Consider the following 14266-nt stretch of genomic DNA (forward strand, 5'->3'; position numbering starts at 1 on the left):
TGCCTGCCAAGTAAAATGGTTTGTTTTTTCCAAAAACTGACAAACAACAAGATGGAAAATGATAGGTATAAAAACAGTGGAGATCTCAAAATTAGAGAAGATGGATTGATGGAAGAAAACGAGAGAAAGAGAGGGAGTGATATGGGTGTGCTGACTCACTCTGACCCTTCTCCCTGCTTCACTGGTGGCATTGTGGATATTTATACTTTGGCGTAGGCTGTTCAGCCCCCTTATGTAAGCCCTTGCATACACTCACTCACACTCACACACACACACACACACGGGGAAGTGCCCAAGGTGAAAGGCGTGTTTTGTCCAGATTATTGACTTTCTTCCGCTTGCTTTCCATCTTTATCATCTTGCTCCTTTTTTCCCTCCTGTGTTGCTCCTGTTTCATCAGCATCTTCTTTGTGTCTCCCTCCCGGCTCATCAGGACGTTTCCCTTTCATTCAGGCATTAGAAGGAGCAAGAGACAGAAGCAACATCAGTCGTCTGACTCTCCCAGACCTTTCCTTCCATTGTGTTTAAACACTGTGCCAGGTCTGCTGTAGTCACAAGGAGTTGTAGACAAAAAAAGGATTTGTAGTCGAGTCCATGAACCCATCAGCCGGGATGTGAAAGCAGTCAGTTAGAGAACATAATTATGAAATACTGCCTCGGTTAGCATGAGAATAACGGCAAGTAACCTGACTTTTGCATGAAATGTACCGTACAAAGCTGCCCAGAGCAACTCCATCTTCCTCGATGGAAGATGTGTGTGGCCCCATCTGTCTAGGCAAGGTAATCAGACTCAGAAGAGGTGCGTGGACACGGTTTTTAAGCACGTTTTTACTCTCGCACATTAAAAAGCCCAGTAGAATCACCTGGATTTTTTTTTTGTATACAAATGTTTTTATGCAGATGAAAAGTGAAATGGCGCATATGAATTATGCAACGTAAAACTTCCCCTGATGTCTATGTAAAGCGATGAGGAAACGATTCTCGCGGTGTTCCTCAAATTAACGCAGCATTAAATGTTTAATGTGTTATTTCAGGATCATAATGCAACATGAAAATGAAATGTTTTCATCTCGGTTCTGTGATTAGCTAAAGTAGTGGATTATGTAGCACCGTGTTTTTTTTGTTTTTTTTATCTCGAAATACAGTATGTATGAGATACTAAAGGTGATGTGATGTGATGTGCAACCACAGCTGCAGATGAACACTTTTAACTAGCCACAGTGCCATGTGCTGTCGCACTGAGCATGTCCGCTGAATATGGGGCATCAGTGTACAGCGTGTCACTGCATCTCATAGACAGAAGCGCGCACACACACACACACACACTCATTGGCAGCTCATTAGAGGAAGAGGCTGTGTACAACGTCAGTGTTGTGCCAATGTTGCATAAACGGAAATTATACGAGAGAAGAGGAAAGGAGAGGAGGGAAAACACGGGTATAATATCTGTAAGTTGGTCTTATGTTTTAGCAAGCTGTCACTGAGTTTAACTCGTGCAGCGTGGGTATGTGATGCTCAAGCATGTTTTGAACAAACCTGACATAAGAGACCTTTTTCACAGCAGATAAATTGTTGACTGGGTTTACCAGGAACATTAATAAGGTTCCCACTCCAGGTTTAAGAGATCCAGGGTTGTGCTATTATTCAAGTGTCACACTAACTATTTAAACCAGTACTAAACACTACAGTATATACGTAGAGAGAGAGAGAGACTGATAGAGAAGGCAATGCTTTATGTTATGAAGCATAAAGTGGCATTTGCAGGCTTTTACTAACTACCAGTTTGTTGCAGTGTAAACGTGATTGCAGCCTTTTAGTTTCAGCGTTTTGGTGCCGATTGGGACCTGTAATGTGAAGCCGGGATTAATGTGGATCACTGCAGTGACGTGTGCATGCAGAGGCATGTTCACGCCTGGGGAAAAAAAACAGTCTTTTGGGACACATTACGCAGACATGTTATTGCCTGCAAAGAAGTAACACAGGTGCCTGTAATGTAATGTAATGTAATGTAATGTAATGTAATGTAATGTAATTCATAGCCAGTATAACGGGTATAAACCTGAATCACGGTGATGACACAGACGACGAGAGAGAGGTGGACTAACAAATGTCAAAGAAAGAAAGATGTGGAACAGTATATAAATAAGTCCATGTGTCATCTATGGATATTTAATGTATACGTGAAATAATGGAGGCACACGGGCCAGGGGCCAGCTACATTATAGTCAGATTGAGAGCAGTACACAGAGGGCACCAAGAGGGATTTCAGTGAGAGATGAAAGAGGGAGAAAGAGACATAGGGAGGGAAGGAGCAAGTGTGTGGCACAGAAAATGAGAAAGCTTTTTATAGACATGTGTTTGAGATGTCTTGAGATCCTGCTTTTTATCTCCCGACAAATGATTTTTTAATTTATAGGATGTGGAGGTAGGGTATCAGATATTTAGGAGAACACAAAGACAAAAGCTTTAGGTTGTGAAGAGAGTTATCATTACATGATCTTAATATTTCATGCAGTATCATTTATTCTCTTTGAAAAACCAAACTGTTTCTCATGTGATTAAAATGTTGCATAATGCATTTATTGAATGGATTTACAGGCACAGTTTGTAATTTCTTCTGCTGAGGGTCTCGATCAAAACAACAACACAAAGTATGCAGGTTGCTGATGTCACGGAGCAGCACAGGATCATGGGAATTGTTGTTGGCTCGTTTGGTTCCACTGCGTGTTTGCACCTTATAGGGAGAGCTTCTGTGGCCCAACACGCAGCAAACGGCAATTATTGATACTTATCATGAGCGACAAATACACAAAATAAAATGAACAAACAAAAAACAACACTCTTGGTAACAAGTAATACTGAATATGTCCTTCCCTGCTTTGGCGTTGACATCAATAAATGGCAACCACATTTGAATGGTCCTTTTACCTTGCATTTAAAATTGTTTTGGCTAATGTAAGTGGACTGCTAGGCAAGGCAGCTTTTATGTGTACAGCACATTTAATGCACGAGGGCAACTCAATGTGCTTACATACATATCTATATCTATCTATATATATCTATATCTATCTATCTATCTATCTATCTATCATATATATATATATATATATATATATATATACATACATACATACATGTATGTATATATGTATATGTATGTATGTGTATATATATATATATATATATACACATACATACATACATACATGTATGTATATATGTATATGTATGTGTATATATATATATATATATATATATATATACACATGTATATATAAAAACAGTAATAAAAAGAGGAAAAGAAAACAAAAAGTGTAAGAGTAAAATGGAGCATAAAACAATAAGTTAATGTAAAGCTATTAAAATAATGTAAAGTGCAGAAGATTACAATTTAAACATGCTTGAAATGTCATTTATTGTATCTCCAAGTATACTTTTTGGATACCTGTTCTTCATTTAAGCATTTGTTTTATCTTGTTAAACACTGCTACTCCTTGCACATGAGAGGAAAGTACATGTTCTGCTCCTCTACATTCTTCTGACCGCTAGTTGTAATAACAAATCCCACCATTGTCTGCGGTTGTGTGGTGTCAGCTCAAACGATGTGGTCGATGGACACAGTGGAAGTAACTGTGGTCGTCGGTCAGCGAGGGCCAAGGTTGTTGGGGTTTTGGTTAAAGAGCAAAACAGGCGGACACACTTCATATCTGGCGAGAGGATGTTTGTTTTGGTGCAACGGTCATGGAGTTGGAAACTGTAGTTTGTAGTTTAAACACTGATCTGTGTGTATGTGTGTGTGTGTGAGAGAGAGATTGGCAGTAGCAGAACTCCAAAAGAGCAGTTGCCTTGAAGCAATATTGTGCACACATCCTCTCACCATTTCTATCTCTACCTCTATCCCTCCATCCTCTGGATTCAATCTGTAATATCATTGGAATGAGTGGGTGCTCTTTGTGTTTTTTTTGTGTGTGTGTGTGCATGTGTGTGTGTGTGTGGTATCATCACAGTGAGTGGGTGGTGTGACCAAAGAGAGGATATTGCGTGGGAGTGAAGTACCATTGAGGTGCACATGATTTGTGTGTGTGTGTGTGTGTGTGTGTGTGTGTGTAGGGTTGATGACGAAATAGAATAAAATAGAATACAGGATGATATGAAAATATCATGATGGAATTTTTTTTGTATGTTCTTACATATAAGGTTTTGATGTTGATGATTCTCTTATGGTCACTGATATAAAGTCTGGTGTTATTTCTGCAATAATCAGATGACGAAAGAATCTGTTTTTGCTTATTCTAAACTGTGATTATGAAATTCCATCGTGCAAAGTGACCTTAATCCCTTAACCATGAGTTAAGTTATTTATGTATTTCATCAATACATGCAACTATGGGACAGTATATAAAATTATTGCTCATTGTGATAAAAAAGCACTCACAATAAGTCCAATGTCTATTATCGTGATTAGATTTTTTTTAATGTGCCACAGCGGGCAGCTGCATCTTACCTTGTAGCTTAATGTGATCTATTTTAATTAATTATTTTGCACCAAAAAAATGACTAGGGCTGCAACTAACGGTTATTTTCCTAATAGATTAATCTGTGGATTATTTTTTGCGAGTAATTGTTTGGTCCATAAAATTGTCAGAAAATGTTGATCAGTGTTTCTCAAACCTGGAAATGTTGATGCTCTCAAATGTTATTCAGTTTTATATATGGAGCAAGGAAACCATAAAATATTCACATTTGAATATTGAATATTTGAAAAATGAATAATTTAGTAATTGATTAAAATTCAAGTAATTGTTTCAGCCCTGTTTAAGTTTCCGTCATCGCAATAATATCGTTAATCGCAATAATTTTGGTCAGGATAATTGTGGTGGTAAATGTTTATATTTATGCCTGGATGCAACCGATATTTAACCGATATGTTTAAATATACAGAGCCTGCCTTTGTACTGATACCACTTTGAAATAATGATGACGAGGAAGGGGAATTTTAAGCAAAAATGCCCAGGATTATACATTTGAATATTCTTTACTCCAGTGCATGAGAGCTAGTCATAAAGTAATGTAGGGTTCACAGTGGGTTGAGCTACGATGAGATACATTCAATGACCCTCGTAAAATGTAATCACTTCTGCAAACATACTAATTAAATGCTTCCTGCTGCAGCTGCTGCCACCTTGTAATAATAGATGCACCACAAATTAGGTTGTCATTGGAATAGAAAGTATTTTTTTGTATTTCAGTGCAATCATTGATCAAACATTTTTCACTTTTATTCCTACATTCTGACTATTCCTAAAAGATAAGAGTGTAAAGATATTTAAAAAAGTCTGTTTTTTCTTTGGGCACACGGTCCAAAAACATGCAGTTCAACTTTTGAGGATGGGTTAATTGGAGACTTCAAACTGTCTGTAGGTGTGAGTATGAGTGTGAATGGTACTTTGTCTTTGTGTAATGAGGACGTGCACGATGTATCCAACCTCTGACCTGCTGTCAGCTCTGATTGGCTGCAGCATCATTGCATTGCAGCCCCCAAAGGATAAGCAGAAAAGATAATGATGGATATTATTGCATTATCATTCCTAATGGATTTGTGTTTTAGCTTATTGTGAGGCTAATGAGATGTGTGTGTATATATATATGTGTGTATATGTGTATATATATATATATATATATATATATATATATATATATATATATATATATATATATATATATATATATATATATATGTGTGTGTGTGTGTGTATATATAGATATAAAGATATGTGTGTATATATGTATATATGTGTTTATATGTATATATGTATGTGTATATATGTATGTATATATATATATGTATATGTATATGTGTGTATATATATATATATATGTATATGTGTGTGTATATATATATGAATGTGTGTGTGTGTGTGTATATATGTGTGTGTGTGTGTGTGTGCCCCTCCAGGGCCTCAACTTGTGGTTATTTTTTCACCGACTCGTTTATTTTTATTTAACCTTTATTTAACCCTTAAGAGTTCCTTTTAATAAAAAATACGAATTTGTTACTATATTAATAAACATTATATATTAATATAAAAAATATTAATATATAAAGTTTTTACAGCTGTTTCTGTGAAGGAGGCGTTTTATGCCGCTAGGAACAAATTAGTCAGTTCTTCTGTAGCTTAGCAATTTTAGGCTAATTTAAGAAACTCAGATGACAGTTCTAAAGTTTACCAAAAATGAATACCTTCTGGAAAATTTGAGCTATATTCATTCAACACAGCCAAAAATATTAAAAACGCAGGCTCAGTTCAATGGATTCTCATTGTCTCACGTTTAAGATGGAACGAGAAGCTTCGGGTGAGATGAGTTCAGATATTTTTAGCTCCAGTATTCCAAGCAAAGAGTGCGACAAACCTGAACGCTCGTTTCCCCAATTCAGTCCGAACTCTGGGAACAATCAAGTGATGAATGCCACAAGAACATAATGCATAGACAGCTATTGGTTCTTTTGTAGCAGAGAGCATAAATAAGACGGAACCAAGCCAAGAAGGGCCTTATGAATCAGTCATCTGGAAAAGATCTTCAAACTGCTTGTTTTATTCAACAAAGAAGTCTAAAAACCAAAGATGTTCACACACACACACGCAACAAACACAAACATGTAAATGATTACTTAAACACTTTTTCTCTCTGTGAAGTTGCGAAACTGATTAATCAGTCATGAATTTGAGCTCATCTCTTCTTCCTCTTCTGCAGTATTTTATTTATTTTTTTCCCTCTTCATTTATTGTTGCTGCAGCTATCATCAAAATCTCTGTTGCTTGGTGCATTTACAGCTCATCTGCACACACACCATGTAAATATACTCGGGGGTACAATCTATGTACGTGTGTGTGTGTGTGTGTGTGAGAGAGCGAGAGATAGTGAGATATTTTTAGCCTCCTCTGTTCATCTTGCCTGTCAGTGGAGCCGACATTGATCAGGGTGGAGATGACAGCCTCACTGCACATCAAGGCTTTTCACATGTTTCTGCACCGCTGATTGTTGCCAACCTAAAGAAAAGTGGAGATGCGTTCCTTTCCTTTCATCTCGTTTAGATTATCTTCTTATTTGTCCGTCTTACGCGACGGTGTGTGTATATTTGTTATTCTTTCGACAAATCTCTGACAACTTGGCGGTGGTGTGAAAGCAGTTTGTTTCCTGTTTGTTTTTTTCCCCCTCTCCGTTATTTCTCTTGACGACAAACTTTGCACGCACAGAACTCTGAGGTTACATTGTACACGATGTTGACGGCATTTAGAAAGTGCTCTTATTCACAATGAGTCAACGCTGCAGGAGTGACAATATGAGCGTGTGGGTGTTCAGAAAGCACTGCATCCCGATGTAAATTTACCATGACTAAATCTTTTCATAGGTTAAGTTAGTGCTGTGTCTTATGTCTTATACAATTGTCTGTAACTTACAATGAAGTCCATTTTATAAAGACCTCTCAGTGTGGTAAACAACATACTCTACCAGATGTTAACACACACAAATAGAGAGGACATATTGTCAGGATTATAAATTTAGTTCAAGTGAACGTAGCAACATTTTTACATTTTTACTAAGGCAATTGTTGATTGACACATTCTCTGCCTCTGTTTTCTCTCCGCAGTGTGTTGTTTTGTGGTTCACAAACGTTGCCATGAGTTTGTCACTTTCTCGTGTCCAGGAGCCGATGCAGGACCTGCATCAGATGTGAGTACAGTTTTGAATAAATGGTTTTTTAACTCTGAGAATGAGTGAGTGTATGTATGAAGTGAAAGACGGATCAAACCACTGAGATATTTCCAGCTCACCTGTCACCAACGGTGTTCTGGTCCAGCAGTCTCCATCTTGTTCTCTCTTCCCTTTTTCTTTCTTTCGAAAATGACTAATCATACGCAGAACACAAGAATTTTTGTCTGATAGGCAGAATCTTCAGTTCAGCTTCTTAAACATGACTGTATGAAGAGTTTGTGTCTTTAATTATTCTTAAGACAAATGCAGTAACTGCAGTAATCTCTGAACATGTAATCCATTTATTTCAAATTTTAAATATGAAATGTAATATTTCAAATCACTCGCGCAGACTCTAGAAAATAATTAAAATGGCAAAGAGAGAAACACAGAGCAGTAAAGGTGAAAAATAAAACTGAATATGATCATTAATTTCATTTTAAAAGTGGATCACATCACTGCTAGTTTATTTCACAGCTGTCACAGGAAAGTCTCACGTGATACAGGGCTAGGGAAAAAATAATATTATTTGGGTAAAACATTTTAAATGAACCTTTTGGACTTAGCTTAAAATAACTATAAATTATTGTATATTGTATATATCTTTACTCGGACCAGGAAGTCAGACACCGTTATGACATTAAAAGGGTTATTTTCAGAATAAAAGTATTGTAATAATCGCTTTGTTTTTGGAATCATTTGGAAGTTTTGTTTAGTTCTGTATTTTCTGCCCTCACCTCACCAAAAATCACGTATTGCATGTAAAACATTTGCATTGAAAGTTTTAAATGACGAATAATATTTCAGACCTGGTATCAACACGTGGTATTCACATGAGATGAATGCTTATTTTTTTCCCCTGTACACACACATACTCAGTCAGGTCTGATAGTATTGCTTGACGGAGCCTGTTTTCAGATGAAGGACGTAGTATACATATAATGTTACATTGCATTACATCGTTTCTGTTCAGGAAGACCAAATGGAGGCAGATTTAATCGCTAACAATAAAAAAAGTTGCACACTGCAGCTTCAAATGTCTTAAATGTTCGATATTTGTGGTCCGTTGGCATCAAATCAAACAATACTAATAACAGCCATCCATTGTGCACTAAATTACACATCTTTGTTTAAGTTAAAAAAGATGTACCTGGTCTTATTTTACTCTTTAATCTTCTCTTTAGGAAGAGACACTAAATGGTACTTTGATACTATTTTTATCTGTCCTTTTAAATAGAGGTCTATTGTCTACGCTGTCCCTAAGAGCACTCCTGAGATGCCACCTTTCTTTCTTATAAAAACTCTGCGGTCTCTAAGTCATTACGTACCTCTGGAGTGCCCTTTCATTCTGACAAGTACACTTAGTGAGCTGCCTCCAGAGGATCCTCGATTGTTTGTCGTTTGTCCGCTGCTGTTTTATTCCGTTTAAGTGTCAACTCAACTCATTATAATGCAAGTTTATCTGTTGAGCAAAAAGCAACTTTTTTTTTGTCTTCCTGTCGTCGACCTGGCAGCTTCCTTCCTACTTCCTTACACTTACCTTTTACTTTGACAGTTTTGGTTTTAAACCATGGTCGTTAGTTGACCAGTTTTAGTAAGTATTACATGGGAAGTTATTCACACTCACAGTCACACCGATGGTACATTTAGAGGAGTCCAATTAACATGGGGGGAACATGGGATGAAGCCGGAGTAACTGGAGAGAACCACACACACACACACACACACACACACACACACGGAAAACATCTCCACACAGAGGCTCTCAAAGTGGGATCTGAACTGTGACCTTCTTGCTGTAAGGCAACAATGAATGAATTGGTTTTTTTTAGGCCATGCAGAGTTCATATTAAGTTCATGTGTCAAAGTCGGCATCAAATCATGTCAAAAAATAAAAGTATTACTTTTGTTTTGACCTCAGATTATACCGTTAGTTTAGGCAGAACAATGAAGTTGTGTTCATTTTAGCTTATTTTCAACCGTTTGCCTCCCTCTTATTGGTTTATTCGTCCATAACATCCAATCATATTCATTCACGTGTGCAGTGCAGATATTATAAGCTGATGCCTTTTCCTTTTCCTTTTTCTTTTTTTTTACTTCCGCGAGCGTCTGCATTGCAGAACATCTTGCTCTTTATCCAGGAACACGTTATCACATTAGAGTAGTCACACTGCTCATCTTGAGAATAGAGCTCTCTCCTATTTTCAGTACAAGCCACGCACGGTTCACAGCAGAATGGGCAGTGAGAATGATCTTTCCCCTCCCTTTTCATGTCTAAATTTGTTAAATATGTCACACGCACAACCCCTTCTGAACCAGATTTAAGAATAAAAGCATTTGTAGCATTTTGATTCCCTGACTCTATTCATTGTTTTTAAGCAAAGCTGTGAAATATTAGCTGCACAAGCTTCATACGTCAGGTCCACAATGGATGTGTGTATCGGGGATGGCTGCGTCTGGTGCAGCTCTGTTGTTGTGTCTGTTTTGCTTTTGAGAATAATAAAAATCTACTTTTTATACTGTAAATACTTCGCTGTAACTAAATGCCAGGACTATAGCAATTAGGGGTGGGATTCCCCAGAGACACCATGATACAATATTATTACGATATTTAACCCTTAGAACACAGAGCATTTAGGCTGCTTTTTTCCCATTACTATGTTAAAATGTGTTTAAATAAAAAATAATAATAATTTTTACCAACTATATAAACACATATGAAATGTTTCAGATTGGATTGAATTCATGAAATTTGGAACTACGTCACAGTTACGTTTGTTTAGTTTTAGTTTAGCATCCATCTTCTACCACTTTATCCTCCACAAAACGTCTATTTTGTGACTTCTGCACAATATTATTATCACAAAATTAATCACAACTTTGACTCAACAACACATAAGAAGACGAAAAGAATTGCAAAGTATCTGCGTAATTAAATACTGCAATATACTCTCACAACAGCTCTATAGTGATAAACCTCTCCCTAAACCTGTATGTTTGCACATACTATATGCACGGTGAATAAGAGTGGTGAAAATGCCAAATATTACATTTTGTTGTCATGATGTACAACATTGTTCAGTTTCAAAGCCCTGTCCAGATTACTGCCCCATTTGTGGTTAGTGTCAGAAATTGTACTTCTGCTTTGATACCGAGTTTTATTATTATATTTATTATATTTTTCCTTTTGAGTTTGAAGCCAGCAAACTTAAGTCCTCGTTTCCTCGAAATCTGACTTTTGTCTATATTTCTATCTTTGGCATTCATTAAATCAGCGCCTCCCTGAATCTCTCTCTCCGCCATCCCTGCATATCTATCTTTATTCTGTGCATCCTCTATTTAAAGGCCACTGCACCCTGGGGGGGCGCTGCTCTTAATTATGGGGCCTCACCACCCGCACCATGTCATTTCCTTAATGAGTTCATGGCCTTGCCACCTTGGTTCCTGCACAGTAGGAATGTGGGGTAGCTCCGCTCCAAACTAGCTGCACATTTAAATATAGGAGACGTGAAGGCAGGTAGCTTTGTGTTATGATTATAGAAGAGAGGAAGAATAGAAGGAGGTTCACCGTGCGACATCTGAAGCCAGGGATCCATGTAATTCCTTTATTCTCATGCATGTTTGTCATCTTTTAGACTGATCCACTGTTTAGTTATTTATTTATTTCTTTACTGTATATTTGCTTCATTTCTAAGAGCACTAGATCAAGAGCAACTTGTATTATTTAATCATAAATGTGGTCAGACTGTGTCATGGAACATTATGCAACACCTGGATGAATATTTCTCGAACGCTGTCCGATTTGTGCTGCTTGGCACATTGTTTTCACCCACACACACCTGCACATAAGTGGCTTTTTCCACGTGAAAAACCCTGAGAGCTGTACATTTCCAGGATTTGTCAGCTGTGGGTTCACTTTATTTTAAGCTTCATCATACATATTCAGTTTGGCACAACAGCTTATGATGGAGCAGCAGGGTCACACTGTGAGTTTTAGCTTGGTAAGAAAAAAAACCCAAAAAAAAAAGCTGCAAAAGCAAAGATTTGTGTTTGTTTGCCTAATATGGTGAGTTTTTGTTTCGAGGAGAAAATCATCCAAATTGTAACCGACTTATTGCTTTTCCTAACAAAAGATTGAAAAAAAATGTGGCTAAATATTTATAGATACGGCTCGCGGAGCCAGTAATGTCAGAGTTGCTCTGAAATAATTAACAGAAATGACTCAATTAATTATCTTTTTTAAAAAGGTTTGGCACAACATGAAGCAAGGAGCGTGCTGAAAGTGATTTTTATCCTGCTGTCTCACTGTCTGCACAAATCGGCTCATCACTCCCATCTCTCCCCGTGTCTCTGTCAGCTATGTATGTTTAAAAGGAGAAGTCAATTATAGATCTGGGTTAATAGAATGGGTTCCCTGTGGGAGAGGTCGAGGGATGAGATCCTCTAATGAAACCTACATTTCAGGCCCACAATGGTATAGAATCAAGTTTGTCTCCATGTACGATGTGTTTTTTTTTTGCTTTTGAATATAACCCTTTTATAACAATCACGCTCCTAAATGTTCTTCATTATTATTCATTATTGTAACGTATGAGCTTACAACAGCCCGTTAAAGGGATAGTTTGTGTGCCTCGACCTCAGACAACGCTACCATCCAACCAGTTGGGGATCTTTAGTTGCTCTCACTAAAAAAAATGGATTTCAGCCACAAAACAAAAGAGTCACTTAATAAAATCTGCACCTTCTTAACCCTACTAACACATAACGTTTAGAGAACATTCCCTCAGGGTTAGGCAGATGTTCCCTAAACGTTGAGGGAACCAAATACTGCAATGTTCTCCTGTGGTTGCACCGTGGTTTCCTCACAACGTTCCCGCTTGGTTGTATTGCGGTTATATATATTTTTTTACAACTAAAAGAGAACGTTGTGAGGGCGTTGTACAGAGGTTTCTTACAGAGTCTATGTTATGATATATAGTATAAAGGCTGGCCAATATTTCTCGTGTATATCTCAGTATCTTTTTTAAACTGCCATTTTTTGAGCATCTGTACTGAAATCTGAATAAACTATTGATTAGTTCAACATTATACTCACATACAAAGCAAGAAGAACACACACACATGCACTTCCTTCAATTTGTATATGCAGTGAAATGTAAAAGTTGTAATGTATATAAACACATAAAGCAAAATCACATCAGCACTTTCATTAAGTACTCGAATCCAACTTCCTCAATTGTGTTCAGACGTGTGAAATAGGGCTGTTGTTGAATGTATTTGAGTGTGGCTTTCTTTTATTGTCTACTGTTTGTGCACAGGTATTTATGAGACAGCTCAGCTCTTTTCTTTCTTAACCTTGGGAACTCACAAACCCGGAGCAGTGCAGGGTAAAAGTAGACTGCTGCTCGGCTGGTGACGCACACATGTCTGCCGTGTGTGATCGAGTAGATATGCCCAAAGCTGATCGTCGTAATCGACCTGGACTTTATCGCGATTGTGTATCGACGTGATTCTCTTAATTGACTTTGGTGCAGAGAGTGAGAGGTTGACAAGCTTTTTGCATACATAGCACTTTGAGAAAACCGAAACTGTCCCTTTAACCAATGCACGCTATCCCTGAAGGAAACAGGTGGAACTAGTGAAGGTGAAGAGCTCAGTAGACAGATGGAGGTAGCACCCAAACATAAATACAGTATGAGCACAGTCAGATCCTGATACCATGATATTTTTAGTGAGTATGTGAGATCAGATGGTTGAAAAGAACTGCGCCGAAACCATACGGTAACCTCTGAGAGAGGAGGAGGACTGACGAAGCCATGAGGAGAGAGGGAAGGAGGAGAGGGATTCTCTCAGGGTGTGAGGATGAAGTTGGTTTTTCCCTTTTATTTTCTGCTCTTGTGGTTCCAATAACTCCTCTCCTTTTTCCAAAAAAAAAAAGTGTTGCTTTGTGCTGCGTCTTTAATCAACACAATGTCCCTTTGAATAGTGTCTCACACAAACACTTCAACAGTCCCAGAGTAAGTATTGTATTGTAAGCCCGAGGGGGACAAACATAATGGCACTTGCATTTGTTTTATTGATGAGAGCAGAAAACGCACCTGCTACAATCTAAAGTTAAATTACCTCTTCTCAAAATGGAGAAATGTTGAACTGTAATGTGAAAATAATGTTTGCACACTGACTTTTTTCATGATGGGACTTTGTAGCATCCATTATTTATTTAGCCTGACGTGCTTCCTTCAGTAAACGTACAGCTCGCCTTCAGGTTTTGTTTCGTTTCATCACATAGTAGGAAATAAATATACAATATACAAAACCAAGTTGTTTGGTCAAGGTAAACTATCTAATTGTGATTTTTCTGATATATATGTTGTGATTGGAATTAGATTTGTGATATAACTTTTCAAGCAAAGCGTCAGTACAATCTTTATTTATCGGTCAGTATCTGTATCGGTCAGATACTGGATCGGATATCAGACTTATAAAAATATGAAATCCCATACAATCCAAA

The 14266-nt window shown here is 37.5% G+C and overlaps 1 protein-coding gene across 2 annotated transcripts in view; it reads left to right on the top strand.

The window, feature by feature from the left end:
- LOC131475045 (protein kinase C beta type-like) overlaps positions 1–14266 on the top strand; it is an 85381-nt gene that overhangs the window by 18509 nt on the left and 52606 nt on the right. For both annotated transcript variants that reach the window (XM_058652857.1, XM_058652856.1), the window contains exon 3: positions 7652–7734. In XM_058652857.1, the coding sequence (XP_058508840.1) occupies positions 7652–7734 (83 nt within the window). The remainder of the gene's footprint in view (positions 1–7651; positions 7735–14266) is intronic.

The sequence above is a fragment of the Solea solea genome, chromosome 16 (assembly GCF_958295425.1).
Source record: "Solea solea chromosome 16, fSolSol10.1, whole genome shotgun sequence".
Taxonomy (NCBI): domain Eukaryota; kingdom Metazoa; phylum Chordata; class Actinopteri; order Pleuronectiformes; family Soleidae; genus Solea; species Solea solea.